At 35.3% G+C, this 18,916-nt stretch overlaps 1 protein-coding gene across 1 annotated transcript in view; it reads right to left on the bottom strand.

Annotated features, from left to right (window-relative positions):
- LOC110028609 overlaps positions 1 to 15,902 on the bottom strand; it is a 37,697-nt gene extending 21,795 nt beyond the window's left edge. Inside the window, exon 1 of the mRNA XM_020730525.1 lies at positions 15,694 to 15,902. Within this exon, the coding sequence (XP_020586184.1) occupies positions 15,694 to 15,792 (99 nt within the window). The 5' untranslated portion in view covers positions 15,793 to 15,902. The remainder of the gene's footprint in view (positions 1 to 15,693) is intronic.
- Positions 15,903 to 18,916: the final 3,014 nt, after the last annotated feature.

The following is an 18,916-nucleotide window of genomic DNA, read 5'->3' as shown; positions in this document are numbered from 1 at the left end:
GTTGCGCAAGTGTTGAGTTGCGCAGTGGTCTCTATCTCCTCAACAAACCCTTTGTCAGTCTAGTCTCACCCACCAGGTGTATTCCAGTATCAAGTTTGTCTTGCTTAAATCCGCTTAATACAACTGTATTCCATTCCAGCGTTTATAATGATAATGAAATCATGTTACTTCATTATCGTTTGGGTCATCCCAACTTTATGTACCTGGGGAAACTGTTTCCTCATTTATTTATTAATAAAAGTCCTACCTCTTTTAATTGCGAATTTTGTCAGCTTGTCAAACACACTAGTACTTCATTTTCTCGATTATCATACAAACTCACTCGTTTCTTTTCTCTGATCCATAGTGACGTCTGGGGTCCTTCTCGTGAGAAAAATATTTCTGGGGCCCAATGGTTCGTGTCCTTTATTGATGATCACACACGGGTGACATGGATCTATCTTATGCGTGACAAATCCGAGGTAAGACCAATATTTCGTGCATTCTATCAAATGGTACTCACTCAATTTGACACAAAAATTCAGGTTCTCAAAACAGATAATGGACGAGATTTTTTCAACACCTCCCTAAGAACTTTTCTTACTCAACATGACATCCTTCACCTTAGCACATGTGTTGATACTCCCTAGCAAAATGGGGTTGCCGAGCGAAAAAATCGTCACTTGTTGGAGGTAGCCCGCTGTCTCATGTTTACCACATCAGTCCCTAAATGTTATTGGGGCGAGGCAACATTGACCGCTGCCCACCTCATAAATCGGATGTCCTCTCGTATTATGGGTTTCCGTAGTCCAATTGATGTCCTCCTTCGCTCATTTCCAAATGCATGTACACTCTCTTCAGTTGTCCCTACCAAACTATTTGGTTGCTCCGTCTTTGTTCATATTCACAAACACCGCAGTAAATTAGACCCCAAATCTGTCAAATGCATATTCATAGGGTATTCGACCAACAAGAAAGGCTACAAGTGTTATTCTCCTTCAACTAAAATGGTCTACAATTCTATGGATGTCACCTTTTTTTAGCATCAATTATACTACCAAGGGTTGTCATTCAAGAGAAGAGTGAACAACAGCCCTGTGTCCCTTTACCAACTGACACGGGTCCCTCACCAACTGTCAGACCTCCATCTTCTATTCAACCACCTCAGTCTACACAACCCACACCTTCTCCTGTTCAACCTCCTCAGTCTACACAACCCACTCCTTGGGAACTTCGGATCTATACAAGACGAAACAAAACTGCTAAAAGAATAGAGAACCTAACACCGCTTCCAGCTGCTGTCCAAGAATCTAATCCGGCTCCAAAATCCTCTGAAACTCACTCAGGTACGGAATCTATAGACACTAGTGATTATGAGCTTACCCCGCCTGTGAAAGATGATTATGATGTTCCTTGCACTCAACATCCTATTGCCCGATTTGTTTCATATGAGAGGTTATCTCCTCCCTATCATGCATTTGTAACTACTATTGACAGCATAAAGGTTCTGAATTCTATTCAGGAAGCTCTCTCACACCCGGAATGGAGAAAAGTTGTGAATGAAGAAGTTGCTGCACTAGAAAAGAGTGGAACGTGGATTGTGTCTTATTTTCCCAAGGATACGAGACCAGTAGGATGCAAGTGGTTATTTACCATCAAATGTAAGGCAGACGGAAGCATGGATCGGTTAAAAGCCCGACTGGTTGCAAAAGTTTATACTCAATCATACGGAATTGACTACCAAGAGACATTTGCCCCAGTATCCAAACTGAACTCCATTAGAATCTTACTCTCTATTGCAGCAAACCGAGACTGACCCCTTATGCAACTTAATGTCAAAAATGCATTCCTTAATGGAGATCTTGAAGAGGATGTATACATGGATTTACCGCCTGGACTTGAAGGGTCCTTCCCTAGTGGCAAAGTATGCAAGCTCCAGAAATCTCTGTATGGTCTCAAACAATCTCCTCGTGCTTGGTTTGCCAGACTCACCAATTTCGTACTCAAGTGCGGTTATACTCAAAGTCAGGTTGATCATACAATGTTCACAAAAAGATCCGAGAAGAATATTAATGTACTTATTGTGTATGTGGATGACATCATTTTTACCGGTGATCACACTGAAGAATTGACAAAGCTGAAGAAGTCCCTAGCCCATGATTTCGAAATTAAGGACCTCGGAGACTAGGACCTCGGAGACTTGAAGTTCGACTTGAAGTTCTTCTTGGGAATGAAAGTTGCAAGATTCAAAATGGGGATAGCTGTAACTCAAAGGAAGTACACATTGGACCTATTGAAAGAAACCGACATGCTTGGATGCAAACCAATAGATACTCCAATAGACCCGTATAAAAAGATTGGAATGGAGAATGATAGTTTACCTGTCGACAAAGGACGATATCAGCGGTTTGTTGGAAGACTTATTTACTTATCCCACACCAGACCAGACATAAGCTTTTCAGTAAGTATAGTAAGTCAATTCATGAACTGTCCTATTGAAGAACATATGAGAGCTGTCAACCGTATCTTAAGATACTTAAAGATGACGCCTGGGAAAAGATTATTATTCAAAAGGAATAATAATCAAAAGGTAGAAGTCTTTACTGATACTGACTGGGCAGGAGATATATTCACCCGACGATCAACCTCTGAGTATTGCTCGTATGTATGTGGCAATCTAGTGACATGGAGAAGTAAGAAGCAATCGGTGGTATCTCGGAGAAGTGCAGAAGCAGAATACAGAGCACTGGCGCTTGGTATCTGTGAAGCAATGTGGATCAAAAGATTTCTCATGGAGCTTGGAATTATGGGAGAAAATTCTATCAAGATGTTCTGTGACAATCAAGCTGCAATCAGTATCGCAAAGAATCATATTCATCATGATCGAACGAAACACATTGAGATTGATAGAAACTTCATTTCAGAGAAGGTGGACAATGAAATCGTTGAAGTGGTTTATACTCCTAGAGACCAAACCGCAAACATTCTCACCAAGGCTCAATTTAAGCAAAATTCACAAACTAAGGTTCGCTTTTCAGATTAGAAGCCTTGGAAGATAAGAACAAGGAATTTTGATATTGTTCACCACCAATTACCATATTTATTTTTCATTCACCAATCCATAATGCAACAAATGTCATTGTTGCTTGCTCCTAAAATAAAGCCAAGTGCATAGGCAAGAGTGCTCTTTTAATCTAAAAACGTTAATAAACAATAAGGGTTTGTACCGACAAAAAACTCAAATCTCAAAATATAATTATTAAAAATCAATCAACTTAATCGAAAAATACCTAGAGTGCCATCACACAAACGCTTCACTTTTAAAGGGTTGACAATCATCCAGCAACAACGATAATAAAACCTTTATCTGACTGGTGATCTTATTTTTGCGAGGTCTTTTCTTCTCCCTAGAACCTGGGATCTAGCTCTACGAGTTCCTATTGACCATCTTAGAAAACTTGAATTGAGACACACCTTTTTAGAAATTCTAACCACTCCCTATTTTTCTATGATGTCTAACATTTATGGGCTATTTTGTGAAGACTCAAGAGAAAAGTTCTCAATAGGACTCCAAGCCTTATGAAAACATCGTCACGACTATTTCGTCACATACACACACCAAATGCACAAAATTCACAAAATTGCACGAGGTCGGACTTCAATTGAGTCTGAAGGACGGGTGAAAATGTGAACGTCTCCGGATGACCTCCGACGATAAATTAGACTGAGTCAACGCGTCTGGGACCAATTTTAGTAGGAAGAGACACCCATATTGTCATATTTTTTGCATGAGAAAATTGACACGCAAATCGATGAATTCGTCAAAATAACTTCCGACGACGAAACGGACTGCGCCAGCACGTCCGGAATATCGAAAATACCTAGGAAGGACATCCATATTCGATATTTCACGACGTACGAATAAAACACACTAATTTTTATTTTTCAAGACATTAAAAATTTCCTTTTATAAAAATATCTTTAAATTATAATAAAATTTATAACCTAAATCCTATTTACACTTCTACACGCTTAAACCCGATTAAAACCCTCCATTCACTCAAGCCCAACTCTGCTCGTCTCTCTTGCATCTGTGCCCTAGATCCACGATCCGCGCGGCTCTCCTAGTCATCTCCTTGCCATTCCCGCGCGCGACTATCTTCGTGAGCATTCCTCTATCGATTCGCATACGCGGCTCGTCTCCTCGAGCTTCTCTCGACCGAGCAACCCTCCAACCACGAAGTTCCACCTGGCCGACCCTTCTCCTTCTCGAGGCTATACGTTCTCCTCATTTATGATGTCGATTCCTCTCTCTCGCTCGATTGGTAGGCTAGGGCGACAAACGATCGACATTCCTTTTTCCTTTTCTTTACCTTTTGGCTTCCTGAGAAATAGTTGGTGACTGTGTGTGTGAAGGATTGTAAGAAGTTTTCTTTTGCTAAAAAGGGGAGAGAAGATTTTTAGAAGAAATTTGGCATTTTCTTTCTTTCTTTTTCACGGCTAAGAAAAAAAAAGGAGTTATTCCTTGTCTGTTGTTCGAAAGAAGTTTTCCCTTCCTCTCTGTCGTTCGAAGAATTTGCGGCTTGGGGAACTAGAAATCCGAGAAAAGCTTTTGTGTGAGGCTTTCAGGAGGAATTTCTGTAGTGCTTTCTTCGATTTTATTTTAGTACTTTGCTTTAAGTCTACACTAAAGAGATATTCTTCTCCTCTCCTCTATTTTACATCATTTCGGATGGCATGAAATAGGGAAATTTATTTTGAAGCTTAAGCATGAGTATTTGCTTAGATAGTGAGAAATGAAACATCACATATGGATCATCTTTACTTTCCTTACTTGAAGCACTCGAAAGCATGGTTAAAATGATCTTGGAATGCATTTTTATTCCTTTATAACATGTTTGAGGGCTGCCTCTATTACTTTCGATTTGGAAGTATGAAATGCATGCTAGAAATTATTTTATGGGATGGAAAGAAAACATGTTTGGGCTTATATTTTTATTTCCTCTTGCTACCCCTCATCAGAATATGTGTGGGAATTTTTTTTTATGTGCTGGAAGATATACTTGGGAGCTCATATCTTGTCCTCTATTGCTGCCCCTTGCTAAATTATATGCTGGAAATTACTTTTAAGGGTTAGAAAAGAGCATGTTTAAGGCTTATGTTTCATTTCCTCTTGCTGCCCCTTGATGAAATGTATGCTGGAAATTGCTTTTGTGAGTTGGAAAAGACATGTTTGAGGCTCATTTCATGATCCTCTATTGCTGCCCCTTGCTAAAATACATGCTGGAAATTGCATTTTACTTAGCTTATTTAGTATGTTCGGTTTGGCTCTTTTGGGACTGAACTCATGCTGAAATTCTATGATACTTCAGTTCAAAATATATGTTGTAATTCATTTCGATGCTTTGGGATGTTGGTTTTAAGGACCAACTTGGTTTTATCGAGTTCCTATTACCTGTCCCTGTTTGAAGCATATGCAAGAGGTAAATTTTGGGTTCTAAAATTTTGTGGAACCTGGTTCTTGGTGGTTCTGTTTTGACCCATTTGATGGGCTTGAATGTGGTTTATTTTGGATTAATTATTAGCTGGAAATATTTTAATTTGTTTACTCTTATGTTGAGCTCAATTTTTCCATGTTTTGGGCTCAATTTGCCTCCTTGTGGGGGGGCTCGGTTATGGCTTTATGGATTTTTTTTATGGCTTTGTTTGGACCCATTTAGTGAGTTTGATCTATCTGGAATACTTCTCTGTTTTGCTCCTTGCTGGATTTGGTTCTCGGTTGGCAATGTTCTTGGGCTCGGTTAGGGCTCCTTTTAGTGATTTATGTTGGCTGAAATACTTTACTGTTTTGCTCCTTTTTGCTGGATTTGGTTTGTCCCTCGTGATGGGCTCGGTTTGGACTCTTTTTAGTGATTTATGGGGGCTGAAATGTTTTTACTGTTTAGATCATTCCTTAGGGCTCAGTTTTCTCTTTCTTGTTGGGTTCGAGTTGGACTTGTTGAGAAGATGGTTTGGTGGTTTTGTTGGTTTAATAGGCTTTGGTTCGTTGTTTGACCGTGAGCCTCACTTGGTGTTCATAACCTTTAGGACTGTCCTCGGACTGGCTTTATCCATGAGCTAGAATTGGAGTTTGGTTTTGGTTTGCTGCCCTACTCGTGAATTTCCTTCCATGTTGCCTTACTGTTGCCTTACCCGTTCCTTCCATGTTGCCTTACCCGTGAGCTGGAGTTTGAAGGTTTGGTTGTGATTTTTGCTGCTTTATATGTGAGCTCCCTTTCAGGCTACCTTACCCGTGGCTCTCCTTCATGCTACCCTACCCGTGAACTGGATTTTGAGGGGTTGGTTGTGATTTTTGTTGTCTTACCTGTGAATTTTAACTCATGACCTTTTATTAGGATAAATTGGATTGGAAATTATCTCTTTCTATTGCTTTGATTACGAATATTTATATGGACAATTTCATAAATGTGAGATATAAAAAAAAATGGAAGGAGCTTTTGATTAAAGTTGGAAGTTGAAGGGCTTTGATAATGACATGATTTTTGGAAGTATAGAAGAATGCTCTCTATGGATTGTTCTCCTATATTTTATGAAATGTAAAAGGCTCTTGAAGCTTCATTTTGAGTTTGATATAAATTGAATTCATGTTGGGTTTATAAATCCATAAAAGTGTCACTTGGAAAGGATATCCTTCTCGGGATTGATCCGATCATTTTCTTTTTAACAATTTAAACGTTTTAGACCGATACATTCATGATTTTATTTTAAACTTCACTGATTTGGCTTGGATTTAAAAAAATGGATCAGTCTCATTTTCTTTCGTTTTGTTTTCTTTTTTTTTTAACAGTCAGTTAAAAATGGGAATTTCTAATTTAATTATATTCAGAAATGATTCACAATCTTAAGGGAAATATGAAAAGAGAAAGGGAGAGAAAAATAAGATTTGAATTTTCAAGGTGATAAAACTTAAAAGGGGGCAGAATAGCGAACCACCTACCGTTTCCTTTTTGCCTATGAAAGACAAAACTGTAAATTAGGAGAATATTTAGGGGTTGGAAGAAAGTGAGAATTTATATAACAATTAGGGACATGAATTAGAAATATTAGTTTACCTGCACTTAGGTCCTTTAAGTTTTGAATAAACTTAAATCCAATTGTTCTAATTAGGCTTGAAGCACACTTCACAACCCTTTTGTCAAAACTATAGGTTTACCCCTTAGGTTTTAGAAGTCTGATGGTGAGCTAAGCTTAATCTAAAGAGGTTTGAGGGTTAGTTGAAAGACACTTAATTAAAGTTAGATATTTTAAGACACTTCAGACACCCAAACTAAAGTGTAAGTTTCTTAGGTCTTAGGAGCACACCTTAAGAGAGAATTCATCATCCTAATGTTGAAATGATCCTGAGAAACCAGACATCTGACCCCAGTTCATGAGATAACTAGGACACTAGGCACGAGGGCGCACTAGATTGTGATTCATGACTGATTTAATTAGATCAAATAATGAAATTCTTACATTAACTTGACCAAAACTGAAACGCAATGCTTCAGGATTTGAGTTTTTACACTCAAATCCTCCTGACAATTGGGGACATTCTAATATCACATATAAATTTCCTATTCTTGGCCATTTATATGTGATATTGTATTTTATTTTATTTGTTTTGTCTTTTTTTTACGATTTACCTGTTTCTGTTAAGTCTTTTTCAGGTCATATTTTCTTCTTTTACACAGCGCTTAGTAGCTAAAAGGAGCAATGAACCTACCAGGTGTACAGGTTTAATTTATATTACAGCATTTTAACTCACAGCATGTTATATTGTTCTCATAACCTGTTATATTATTTTCTCAACATGCTATATTGTTTTTCTTTCTACTGTACACTATACTGCTCTTTTTTGTTATAATACATGCTTAGTTATTTTGATACACTATGCCTTAGATTAGGATAACCTAGTGGTTAGGTGCATTTTCAAAATTAAAACTAAACCAGGAGATGCTACTATGAAGAGTTTGGAGCGAATATCGTGGGCAGCACGACGAGAAACAACTTCAAGGTGGATCTGCATCAGCAAAACACATTCACATCACATATCAACTTCTTTAGTATAAATAACAACCCATAGGATCACTCTTAATGCTTTTTGTACAACTTTATTGTACAATTATAAGTCCTAACGATTTAGGATTCCGATGTTACCGTGCAGTACAGTGTAAATCCTCCTATCTGTAAATCCTTTTTGCACAATCCAATTTTTAGGCTATTTGCACAAGCACAATCCGATATTGTGCAAACATAAGTCCTAAATCCTAAATAATTTGCAGGATTGAAATATCAAATTACATCATTTCAAAAGACATAAAGCCGAACATTAAGATAGTTGGGAGTTCATCGGGGTTTTTCTTCAGATCCGTGATATCCCCTACTTTTCTTCCTTTTGGATTTCTTAAATAATTGTTCTTATTTTGAATTGTTCTTATTTTGAGTCATTCTGTCCAACCGTGAAAACCTAAACTTTGAAATCTTGAAAGCAACACCATCTGATCTTTTGAAATCTTGAAAGCAAAAATCTTGAAAGCAAAACCACCTGATCTTAAACGAGAGTTTTCTTAAATGACTCCCAGTCATTTAAGATGTAATTAATTTTAGGGGTTTGTCTCTATAGGGAACCTGGAACCCAGATAAAATAAACCCTATCTAATTTTTTTATATTATATAGGGGAACTTGTTGGCTTTTTTATAAAAATATTTCGCAGACCAAAACGGATGTCACAAATTTTATTAGTCTTGGTGATTGAACTAGTCTTGGTGATTGAACTCCTATTACAAGTGATATATTTATTCTTTGGGATAAGTATATTACTTATAATATTGTATTCAATTATCTAAATTATTTAAAATGTGAGACCCATTTGGTCTCACCTATTTTAAAATTAAATGTTACTTTTAGAAATAAAAAGGGTTATATTTATATTTAAATTATTTTTAAAATCACAAAATCATCACCTTTTTCAAATCACGAAGTTAAAAAAACGGCTGACACCCACCAAGTGGGGTCGGCTACATGAATCTTTTTTCTACAGCGCATCCTATTAAGTGTCATATTTTTATTTAAATATAACAGATTAAGATCATTTTTTTATACAATAAGTTTTATACAATAAGCCCAAGTTTTTTTAGGTCTACATTTGTCTTTCTTAACATAAGTCAAATCTAAAACATTTATTCTCCAAACCGGATCATCAGATGGTCGACGTTTAATGTCACCAAACTATCTAAGACAATTCTCTCTTCCGCCACTGGAGCTACACCAACCCTATCATGGATATTCATTTCGCATTTTGTCTCGTAAGTGCCAAGCCCCTCATTCACCTAAGCATTCTCATCTCAATAACACTTAAAGTTTGTTTTAAGCTTCTCTTCGAAAGGCCAACATTTTGCAAAATAGAGCATTGCAGGTCTCACCACCATCTTTTGATTTCAGTTTAAGAAGTACTTTTCTATCACACAATAGGCCCGAAGTATTCCTCCACTTCAACCAACCAATTTGAATTCTCCTCATAATCATCCTAATATACAACTAAAATAATGTAATTCTCTCTAACAAATTCCATAAAAAAGTAATGACTTGTGGAGCATCTAGTGAATCTAAATTAACTCTTCAAAGCCTTTTTAAGTTGTACTTGGTTTCTATTCAAAGTGCCCCCCCAAAAAAAAGCTTTCTTTTTTTGGTAATCCAAAGCCTTTAGGTTGAAAACTCAAAATTTCCACAAATAAGAGCTACATCAACGCCAAACTTGTTAAGATACAAATTTCTTGCAATTCCTGTGCTTTTAACATATGCTAATAATACTTTTTTTAGTGATAGAAGAGCAATCGGATAAAATTATGCATGTTTCTTCTATCAAAATCTTTTGGTCAGATAGATTGTTTTACATCTTAGTTACCATTTATACCATTCATTGATCCAAAAAATTCACTCTATTATTAAATGCTCAAGCATATTATAATTGATAATTAAGTTGATGCAATGCTATTTCAATAGCAAGGTTCTGCTTACTACTCCATCATCAACACCCATCAAATAGCAAGGTTCTGCTTACTACTCCATCATCAACACCCATCATTTGACAAATTCTTCACCTTCCATTCCCTCTTAATACATTCATATTCACTAACATCAATTAGAATAAATAATAAAATAAAAGATGCCATAAAACTCAACATTCTTTGACATCTTAATCCTATCAAAATGGTTTTTGGGTTCAAATATGCTATAAACACTCCTAGGGAATTTATCTGTCCTCCCCACCCATTATTTATTGAGAACTCCAACTCAATTTATTCACCTATGGAGGAAAAGTTCCTTGCATTATTAATGTCATCACACAAAAGTTTCATTGAGCATACAAAAACATACTTCAAAAGATCTTATGACTCTGATCATCATAAAAATTCTAAATAAAATCATCACTTCAATATTGAAGGGAATAACTATTTTTAAACAAGTTTAAAAATATAGTTTCCAATAAAATCAACATTCACATAATAAAGATGACAAATAACCTTTAAATGAGAAAGGTTAACCTCCTTATCAAAAGTTTCTTCAAGTGCACAAAAGAACTTAATTTATTTGGGAAGTTTTCATGCTTATGATGCCCACCTTACAACTCATGTAATCTTCCATCATATCACAAGCTTCAAGCTTTTTTCGCTCAAGAACAGGTTTATATGCTAAACAGTCCGATTTTGTTGTGATGTGTTACTAAATACACTCTCCACACAATCCCATTTGAAATATAAGCATTCTAAACTTCTTAATGTTATAATCTCATTCATTGTCTCTCCATAGATATATTGCACCAAACTCATTTTATATCAGACTTTTATTCATTTTAAAATAGAAAAAAAAATCAATTTTATGTTCCAAAAAAATAAAGCTATAGATTTTTGCAGTCATTGATAAAAGTGGCATTGCAAAATACGCCACTAATGGATGCCATGAGGTATGATCCCCAAACAAAGATGCAAGTAAACTCTGCCTTCTCAATTTTGCCCTCATTTCTGACTTTTAAAAAAATCGTTTTCCTTTGTTTTCCAATAATAAAGTTCAAAAGAAAAAAACTTTGAATTAAGAAATCAAACTTTTAAATGTCTAATAATTATGACTTTCTCACTTTCAGATCTTAGCCATATTTATAAATCCATGTTTAGGTTTGTTGTGCTTTCAATCGTCCCATTGTTAAATATTTATGATTAGTGTCATTTTTTGTTCTGTGTTATCATCATGCCACCCATTGTTTATTTTCAAATGCTTATGTTGAAATTCAAGTTACACCCTTCTTCATTGCGTTCTCTAACAGATATCAAACACCTCTAAATGTTTAGAATAAAGTCTCACTTTGTGAAGCTTTCATATAGTCCCATTAACATGTTTAATTTAAACATCTCCATTTCTTGCATTGCTTGAGAATTCATCATTAGCAAGATAGAGCTTCCTATGATTCTCCGCAGATAATTAGGCATTAGTTGCTAATGTATAGTGTGTAAAGTTAAAAAAGCACCTTAATACAAGCCTAAAGACTAAAAAAACTACTAAAGTTGAGAGTGGCATTGTAAAATGAGCCGCTAATGGATGTTAACAGGTATGGTCCCCAAATATCGATGCAAGCAAACTTTGATTTCTCCATTTTGTTTTCATTTTAAGCCTTCTAACAAAACAATGCTGCTTTGTTTTCCAATAAAATAGTATACAACAACAACAAGAACAACAACAAAGCCTTAATCCCACTACGTGGGGTTGGCTACATGAATCCTTTTTCTCCATTGTGTCCTATTTAGTGTCATATTTTCATTTAGTTCTAGTAAGTTAAGATCATTTTTAATAGAATAAGCCCAATAAAATAGTATAAAATGAAAATTTTCAAATTAAGAATTTGAACTAGTAAATTTCTAATCAACATCACTTTCTTACTCCTTGCTCTTATCCACGTGTATCAATCCACGTTTAGGTTTGTGATCTTCCCACTGTTTCAGCATTACAACTTTTGATGGGTCTCATTTCCTTGCCCTGTGTTATCATTATACCATCTTGTATTATTTTTTAGATGTCATTGATGAAAGTTGAGTTACAATCTTCTTCATCAAGTTCCCTAAAGGATGTCACATATAGAATAACTCTCCCTGGGAAGCTTTCATATAATCCCATTTCCGATGTTAATTCAAACATCATCATCCTAAATTTCTTAAAAGCTTGTCATTAGCAAGATGCACCTTCTAATCATTCTTCGTAAAATAGTTATTCAGTTGCTAATGTGAAATATGTAGAGTGAAAATCACAAGAATACAAGATCAAATACTTCGTGAACCGCTGACCTTAAAGATTGAAGTGTCGTGAACTATTTTTTATAATTGGGACCTACCAAGTCTTACCTTTCGAACTTCATCCACTTTTAACTATATGACATCTTTTGGTATATGTACAACCTTTGTGTATTGCTAGCATTTATCAATGCCACATTTTGTACTGACTTATCTTTTGACGTTTGTATTTAATCCCCTTTCAAATATGGATCTCCCTTCACCATCTCCATTTATGGAGTTCATCCTCTGACATAAACATTTAAATTAGAGAAAAGACTCCACATGATTCTCATTATGAGATATCTTCACTTAGGCTTGAATCTTTCACATAAAACCTAAGCTCAAATTTCTAACATCAGCAAGCTTCAGCTTCAAGCACCCATAGCCCATAGAAGCTATTGACATTTTCATAGTCACTGCAACTCTTAAATAATATCAACAATAAACTCAAGAAATAAGATTTATCATGAAAGGTAATATCCATTGAACCTATTTGACATTGTCAAGTTTAATTCATTAATTTGTCCTATAGTTTTATAGAGGTGCCATCTGATATCAGATTAACTTGTTAAATATTTTCTATCATTATAAATTGTTTTCAAATATACTAGAAAGAGCATTAAATCACTCTAACGGTCGTCCTCTCATGCAATATGTAAAGGCGAAATTCTTACAAAGTGAAAGAAGTGCAAACCCTGACGGGATAGAAAGGAAGTCTCAATCTCCTAGCTCATAGATGTTGACATTCTCTATAACAATAACAAATGAATCTTCCTATGATATAAAAAAAAAAAATTAATCTATACATTACAGTATCCAAAATTATTCATATCTAATTTTTCAGTTTTCACTTTCCAGCCCCCCGTTATCATTGCTCCCACTTTTCTCTTGGGATCTGATAGTTGGCTATATAATAAGAATAATATAAAAGAAATCAATAAAGAAAAATAGTGCAACACAATAGGAACAAAAATTACATTATTCAACATATGTAACTCATCTACATCCATAATCACATAAATCAAAATTTTCACTATAGGTAAACGGAAGCACCATAATTTCTTCAAAAAATATTTTTTTAAAATAAGAATTTTCTATAAAAGCTTACAATTTAATTATAAAAAAGACCTTTCTTTTTCTTGCAAATATGATTATGTATCTACTAGAAAAGGTATTTGTCTCCTACAAAGCATTGCAATCATTGCATCATAGTATTGGCTACTTTCACACACCTACGCACATCTCAAACTACACCACCAAACCCTCTAAACACGTATTTGATTTTTCTCATGATGCGCTATAGCATTGATCTTCCACAACACCATAATATTAATCTCCAGCAATTGCGTGAAGTTGATCTCCTATAGTAATGCTAATTGATTTTCTATAATAGCCGAACAAAATGTGTGTTAAACATTGGTTGAAGAAAAATATTCAAGTTCAACTCTAAAACCTCATCCTATTATATAGCCTACAATCAAACAACGATAAGAGATAGAAAGATTAAGAAAGACAATTAGAATCAAAGCATCAAATCAAATAGAACTAGTTTTATCAAAACCCAGAACATAGCACAAGTGGAGAAATATATGGCTCATTTTGAATGTTCTATACCAACAAAGAAAAGAATATTCCATCCGCTTTTTTTTAAACTTATCCATAGGGAAAATTTGAGCACCAAAAATAATTTCTCTCTCTCTCTCTCTATCTTCAAATACTCATTTGACATGCACACTCTCTCAATCACTTCATCACTCTATCTCTCTCTCTCTCCCTCCCCCCCCCCCCCTCTCTCTCTCTCTCTCTCTCTCTCTCTCTCTCTCTCTCTCTCTCTCTGATGTATTATAAAGCTCTTAGTGTAACATGCATAATACTTTGCATTGGTATAATAGTAGATTATTCATCAAAATATAATGGGGATTTTCATCCCTTTCACTCCCCACTCCCCCCTTCATCCATTTTATTCATCAAAATAATTTCTCTCGCTATCTTCAAATACTCATTTGACATGCACACTCTCTCAATCACTTCATTGCTCTATTTCTCTTCCACTCCTCTCTCTCTCTCTCCCTCTCTCTCTGATGTATTATAAAGCTCTCAGTGTACCATGCATAATACTTTGCAATAGTATAATGGTAAATTATTCATCAAAATACAATGGCAATTTTCATCCCTTTCACTCCTTACCCCTCCCTTTATCCATTTTATTCATCAAAATAATTTCTTTCTCTCTCTATCTTTGAATACTCATTTGACATGCACACTCTCTCAATCACTTCATCACTCTATCTCTCTCTCTCTCTCTCTCTCTCTCTCTCTGATGTATTATAAAGCTCTTAGCGTAACATGCATAATATTTTCCAATAGCATAATAGTAAATTATTCATCAAAATAAAATGGGGATTTTCATCCCTTTCACTCCCCACTCCTCCCTTTATCCATTTTACTCCCTCCCTCCCTCCCCATCCCGTATAGCCCTAGTCCCCCCTCTCCCTCTCTCTCTTTCACTTTCACTCTGTTTCTCCCCTCCCCTTCCTTTTCTGTTTAGAATTAAGAGAATTTGGGGGCAACATCATCATTTCACGCAACTCAAAAGAGGTATCTGCATTCCCAATTATGAGCAATCAACAACTCATCCACTACTCAACATTTAATTGTGTCACAGAGTTTCCCAGCGTTCTTTCAATATGGCTTCACTTCAAATTAATTTCTGGTTGATATTCAACTATTAAATATCTTTTTAAAATCCTTGTGGTGGCCTCATGCTTCAAGAATAGCATCTTATAAGTAGATCCCAGAGCCTCAAACCAAGATAGGCACGATAAAATTACCAGAAAATTGTCTATGTAAAATCGGATTCATTCTAAGCAAAAGAATTACAAAAATCAACATATAGTGACACAAATCATCTTTATATTTACTGATTGAAACGTATATATCTCTCACATTTCTATTACCACTTATTAACCTGATCTGAAAGATGAATGAATAGATTCTCCTGTCTAAACAGCATAACTTCCGAGACTATCATTGCCTCCTACACCTAACAATCCGTCTTGCAATCTTAACTCTCTTTACAACAAAATTAACCACAGTATCCACCAATCTTGTGTCAAAGCTACCTGAATACTGAATCAATGAAATCTGGGAAACATGCAATATCTTAATCGATGAACCCCACAGAATCAAACCTACGGACAAATTCAAGCTCGGCAAATTAATTCATGTAAGATGCTAACAACGCAAATCGGTAAATTAAACAAGAAAACCGAAACAACACCACAACAACCTAAAACCTAGCAAAAACCCTAGAAATCTCCCATCAAAAGAAGTGAGATCCAAGATATCTACCTGATTCGGCCGCCAACGTTGGTGTCTGCCCGGGGTCGACGACTTGTATCCCGATCTCTTCCGCTTCCCTCGCCCTAACGCCAGAATAAATCTGGTCATCTAAGGCTATCAAGCATTGCAGAAGTGGAAAAGATTGAACCGTCGGAGCAGGCGTTGAGCTGGGAAACAGTAAATAAGAAGGCGCACAGCTAGCAACAAATCCGACTTTCTAGCTCGACGAAAAAATTGTACACGTGGTGGCTGCTGTAAGCTCCATATCAGCTGCAACGGGTTCGCAGCTGGACAGAGATTTTATGGGTTTTTAATGAAATTTTATTTTGATAATAGATTATTTTTAGTGAATAAATAAAAATTAATGCAAACGATGATTTCATTAATTCTTAAAATTATGAAATTATTATTATTATGGGCATTTATATACATGTGACATGCTTGCTTATTTAGGGATGTAAACGAGCTGAACACGAGCGAGCTCTGGCTCAGCTCATGTTCGTCTCATTTATATTTCAAGCTCAAAAAGTGTGTTCTTGTTTGGCTCATTTACTTAGAGAGTCGCCGCCCGCGAGCCGTTCACAAACAATGAGTCGTTTTGACAACACTAATCACGAGCCATAAGATGTTAATGATTAGGGCAAGATTTAAAACATCATTTGAATCTAATTTAATTTTTATTTTATTTACTTAATTGAAATTTTTAATTAATTATAAATCTTTATAGTCTTGTAGTCAATATATATATATATAACTGCTTAGTAGTATTTCGAGTCAAAATGGTCGAACACGAACGAACAAATATTTGTTTGTGATGTTCATCCGTTCGTGTTCAGCTCGTTAACTTAGCGAACGAGCCGAACACGAGCTGCTCACGAACAACGAGCTGTTTTGACAGCCCTATGCGTATTTACATAACTTACGCACTTTTAAGTTTATATATATTACACTCGAAATTTTAATATTATACGAAATATATTTGTGTTATTAATATTTTAATATATAGTCTTATGATTTCAAAGTGTTGTAAATATAAATTTTATATTTTATATTAGTTATGAAAATATATAAAATTTGTATGATATGCATGTATCCCTTATTATTATTCTTGTAATTATTATCAAAATAATAGGTCAATGGTAAGTTTTTTAATTGAAGTTAAATTAAATTAAGTTTCATATTTAAAAATATGTTAAATTCTTTTAGAACAATTTACATGTCCAAATAATTCTAAAGGTATTTATATTTGCATATATATTATTCAACTTTTTAACATCACGTCAAATATATCTTTATTAATAACTTATTAAAAATAAACAACTTTTAATATATGGGTTTTTTTTGCACCAAAGTGTTATAAAGGTAACTTTTAAACTTAAGGTGTTAGATATGTAAATATATAAGAATTATGTGTTGTGTATGTAAATTTTCTTTATTATGAACTTGCTTGTAAAGATGATAGTTTGCTTACCATAAAAAAGTGACTTGATCGTTCGTGGAGTTTGATTTTATAAAACATCCAATGGTGTTTAAAAGATAAAAATATATATGAGAACCTGTGAATTGACTATAAAAATTGAATAAAAAAGAGGGGAGAAATTAGTATAAATGAATATTTTTTGTAACTACTTCCACCTGAAAAATTAAATTACATGTTGTCACTTTATTCAAGATGTTTGCATCAATTTTAGATGTTATTTTAGTTTCTTTTTTCGTTTTTTTTAGTCGTCAATTTGTCCATTGTCGTGTGCTTCTCTTTTCTGAATAAATTTCTCTTTCAGATCATGTGAATGATCAGGAGAATGGAGGGACTGGAAAGCACGAACATACAACAAAGACAACAAACAAGAGAAAGAACATGGAGAACATACGTGTAATAAGTTTCACAATGATAAGTCAAGTATATCCGCCCAAACAAGATTTGGTGAAAGCATCTTTGACCAATATCTGCGAAAGAATACTTACACAAACTACCCACAACTAGAGATTCAGTTGTGTTTATCTGTTGTGGGGCCTAAAGTGCTCCAAATGGGATGTATCCCACGTCTGAGAATACTTTTGATCCAGGAGTTTTGCTTGCAATAGTAGTGACGACTACCACAGGATATCAAATTATGGTTTTCTCGCAGGGGAGTGTTATGATGCTTTCAAAGCTTTTGTTAAACCGTGGGGCAAATAGTAAGTCTCTCACGCTCTTGCATGTTTATGAATTTATCGGCATGCAAAGTCTGTGAAGTAACTGAATCATCTTGACAAAGAATCTCAATACGTCAAAGCACATTTGTGTCATAAAAGCATGAGATAAATCATCATATCCCAAACGGACGATAGCCCATCGACAATCATGTTGTCGATATGATACCAACTAATACAAAAGAGATACGAGACTCAACAGGGGTAGTCAGAGGAAGGGATGAGGGATTAAAAGGTAGAGGTAGTCATGTCAAGGTACCACGGACCCGTCACCTCAAGCTACTAGGACCCTAAATTTACTTAGATCCTCGGTCAGCAATCAATGAATTATATTGTCCATGGAAACCTCAATAGCTCTAAGGTCGAAGGTATGAAACTCTATCTTCTGACTATCAGGTGGAGCTCTAAATGGTGGGATTTATAACGGTCAAAAAAGCAAAGATGCCGCTAAAAAAGAGGAGAAAATGAGGTTTAAATGCAAAGCTGGAAATGTTCCTAACAAAAGGACTTACACCCCGTCTCAGCAGGGGAGCCTCAAACAACATATGCTCACTAAACAACCACCTAAGTAGTGTTATGGTATATAAAATAAAATAGAACGATCGGTGACGAAGCAAAAAATTGAACGAAAAAATTTACACCAAAAAGCAGTAGCACAGCGGAACACATAGATTTACGTGATTCGACAAATTGTCTACGTTCACAGAGTTGTAGAGGATTTTACTGCTTGAGGAATATACATCAGTTGATCGTCTCAACTTACAACAGGGATCTCTCACTTTCTTGCTCTCTCTTCTTCTTTCTCTACATCGAGATACACCGAAAAAGAAAAACTTACAAGAGAAATAAACCCAATTTCTCTTCTACTAAAAGCCACAAAGAAGATGCCAAGGGAGAACAATCTTCTTCTTATTCTTTCTTCTTTCTTTTGTCACAAGAAACTACTCATTGCACTTCTCTTCATCTGTCCCGTGAAAGAAAAACTGTCGAAGAAGAACATAAAAGAGGTCGTATTGTAAGCTGAAGGAGAGCCACTCCT

The sequence above is a fragment of the Phalaenopsis equestris genome, unplaced genomic scaffold, assembly GCF_001263595.1.
Source record: "Phalaenopsis equestris unplaced genomic scaffold, ASM126359v1 Scaffold000517, whole genome shotgun sequence".
In the NCBI taxonomy this organism is placed as follows: domain Eukaryota; kingdom Viridiplantae; phylum Streptophyta; class Magnoliopsida; order Asparagales; family Orchidaceae; genus Phalaenopsis; species Phalaenopsis equestris.
This window is presented reverse-complemented; position numbering and strand designations above follow the sequence as displayed.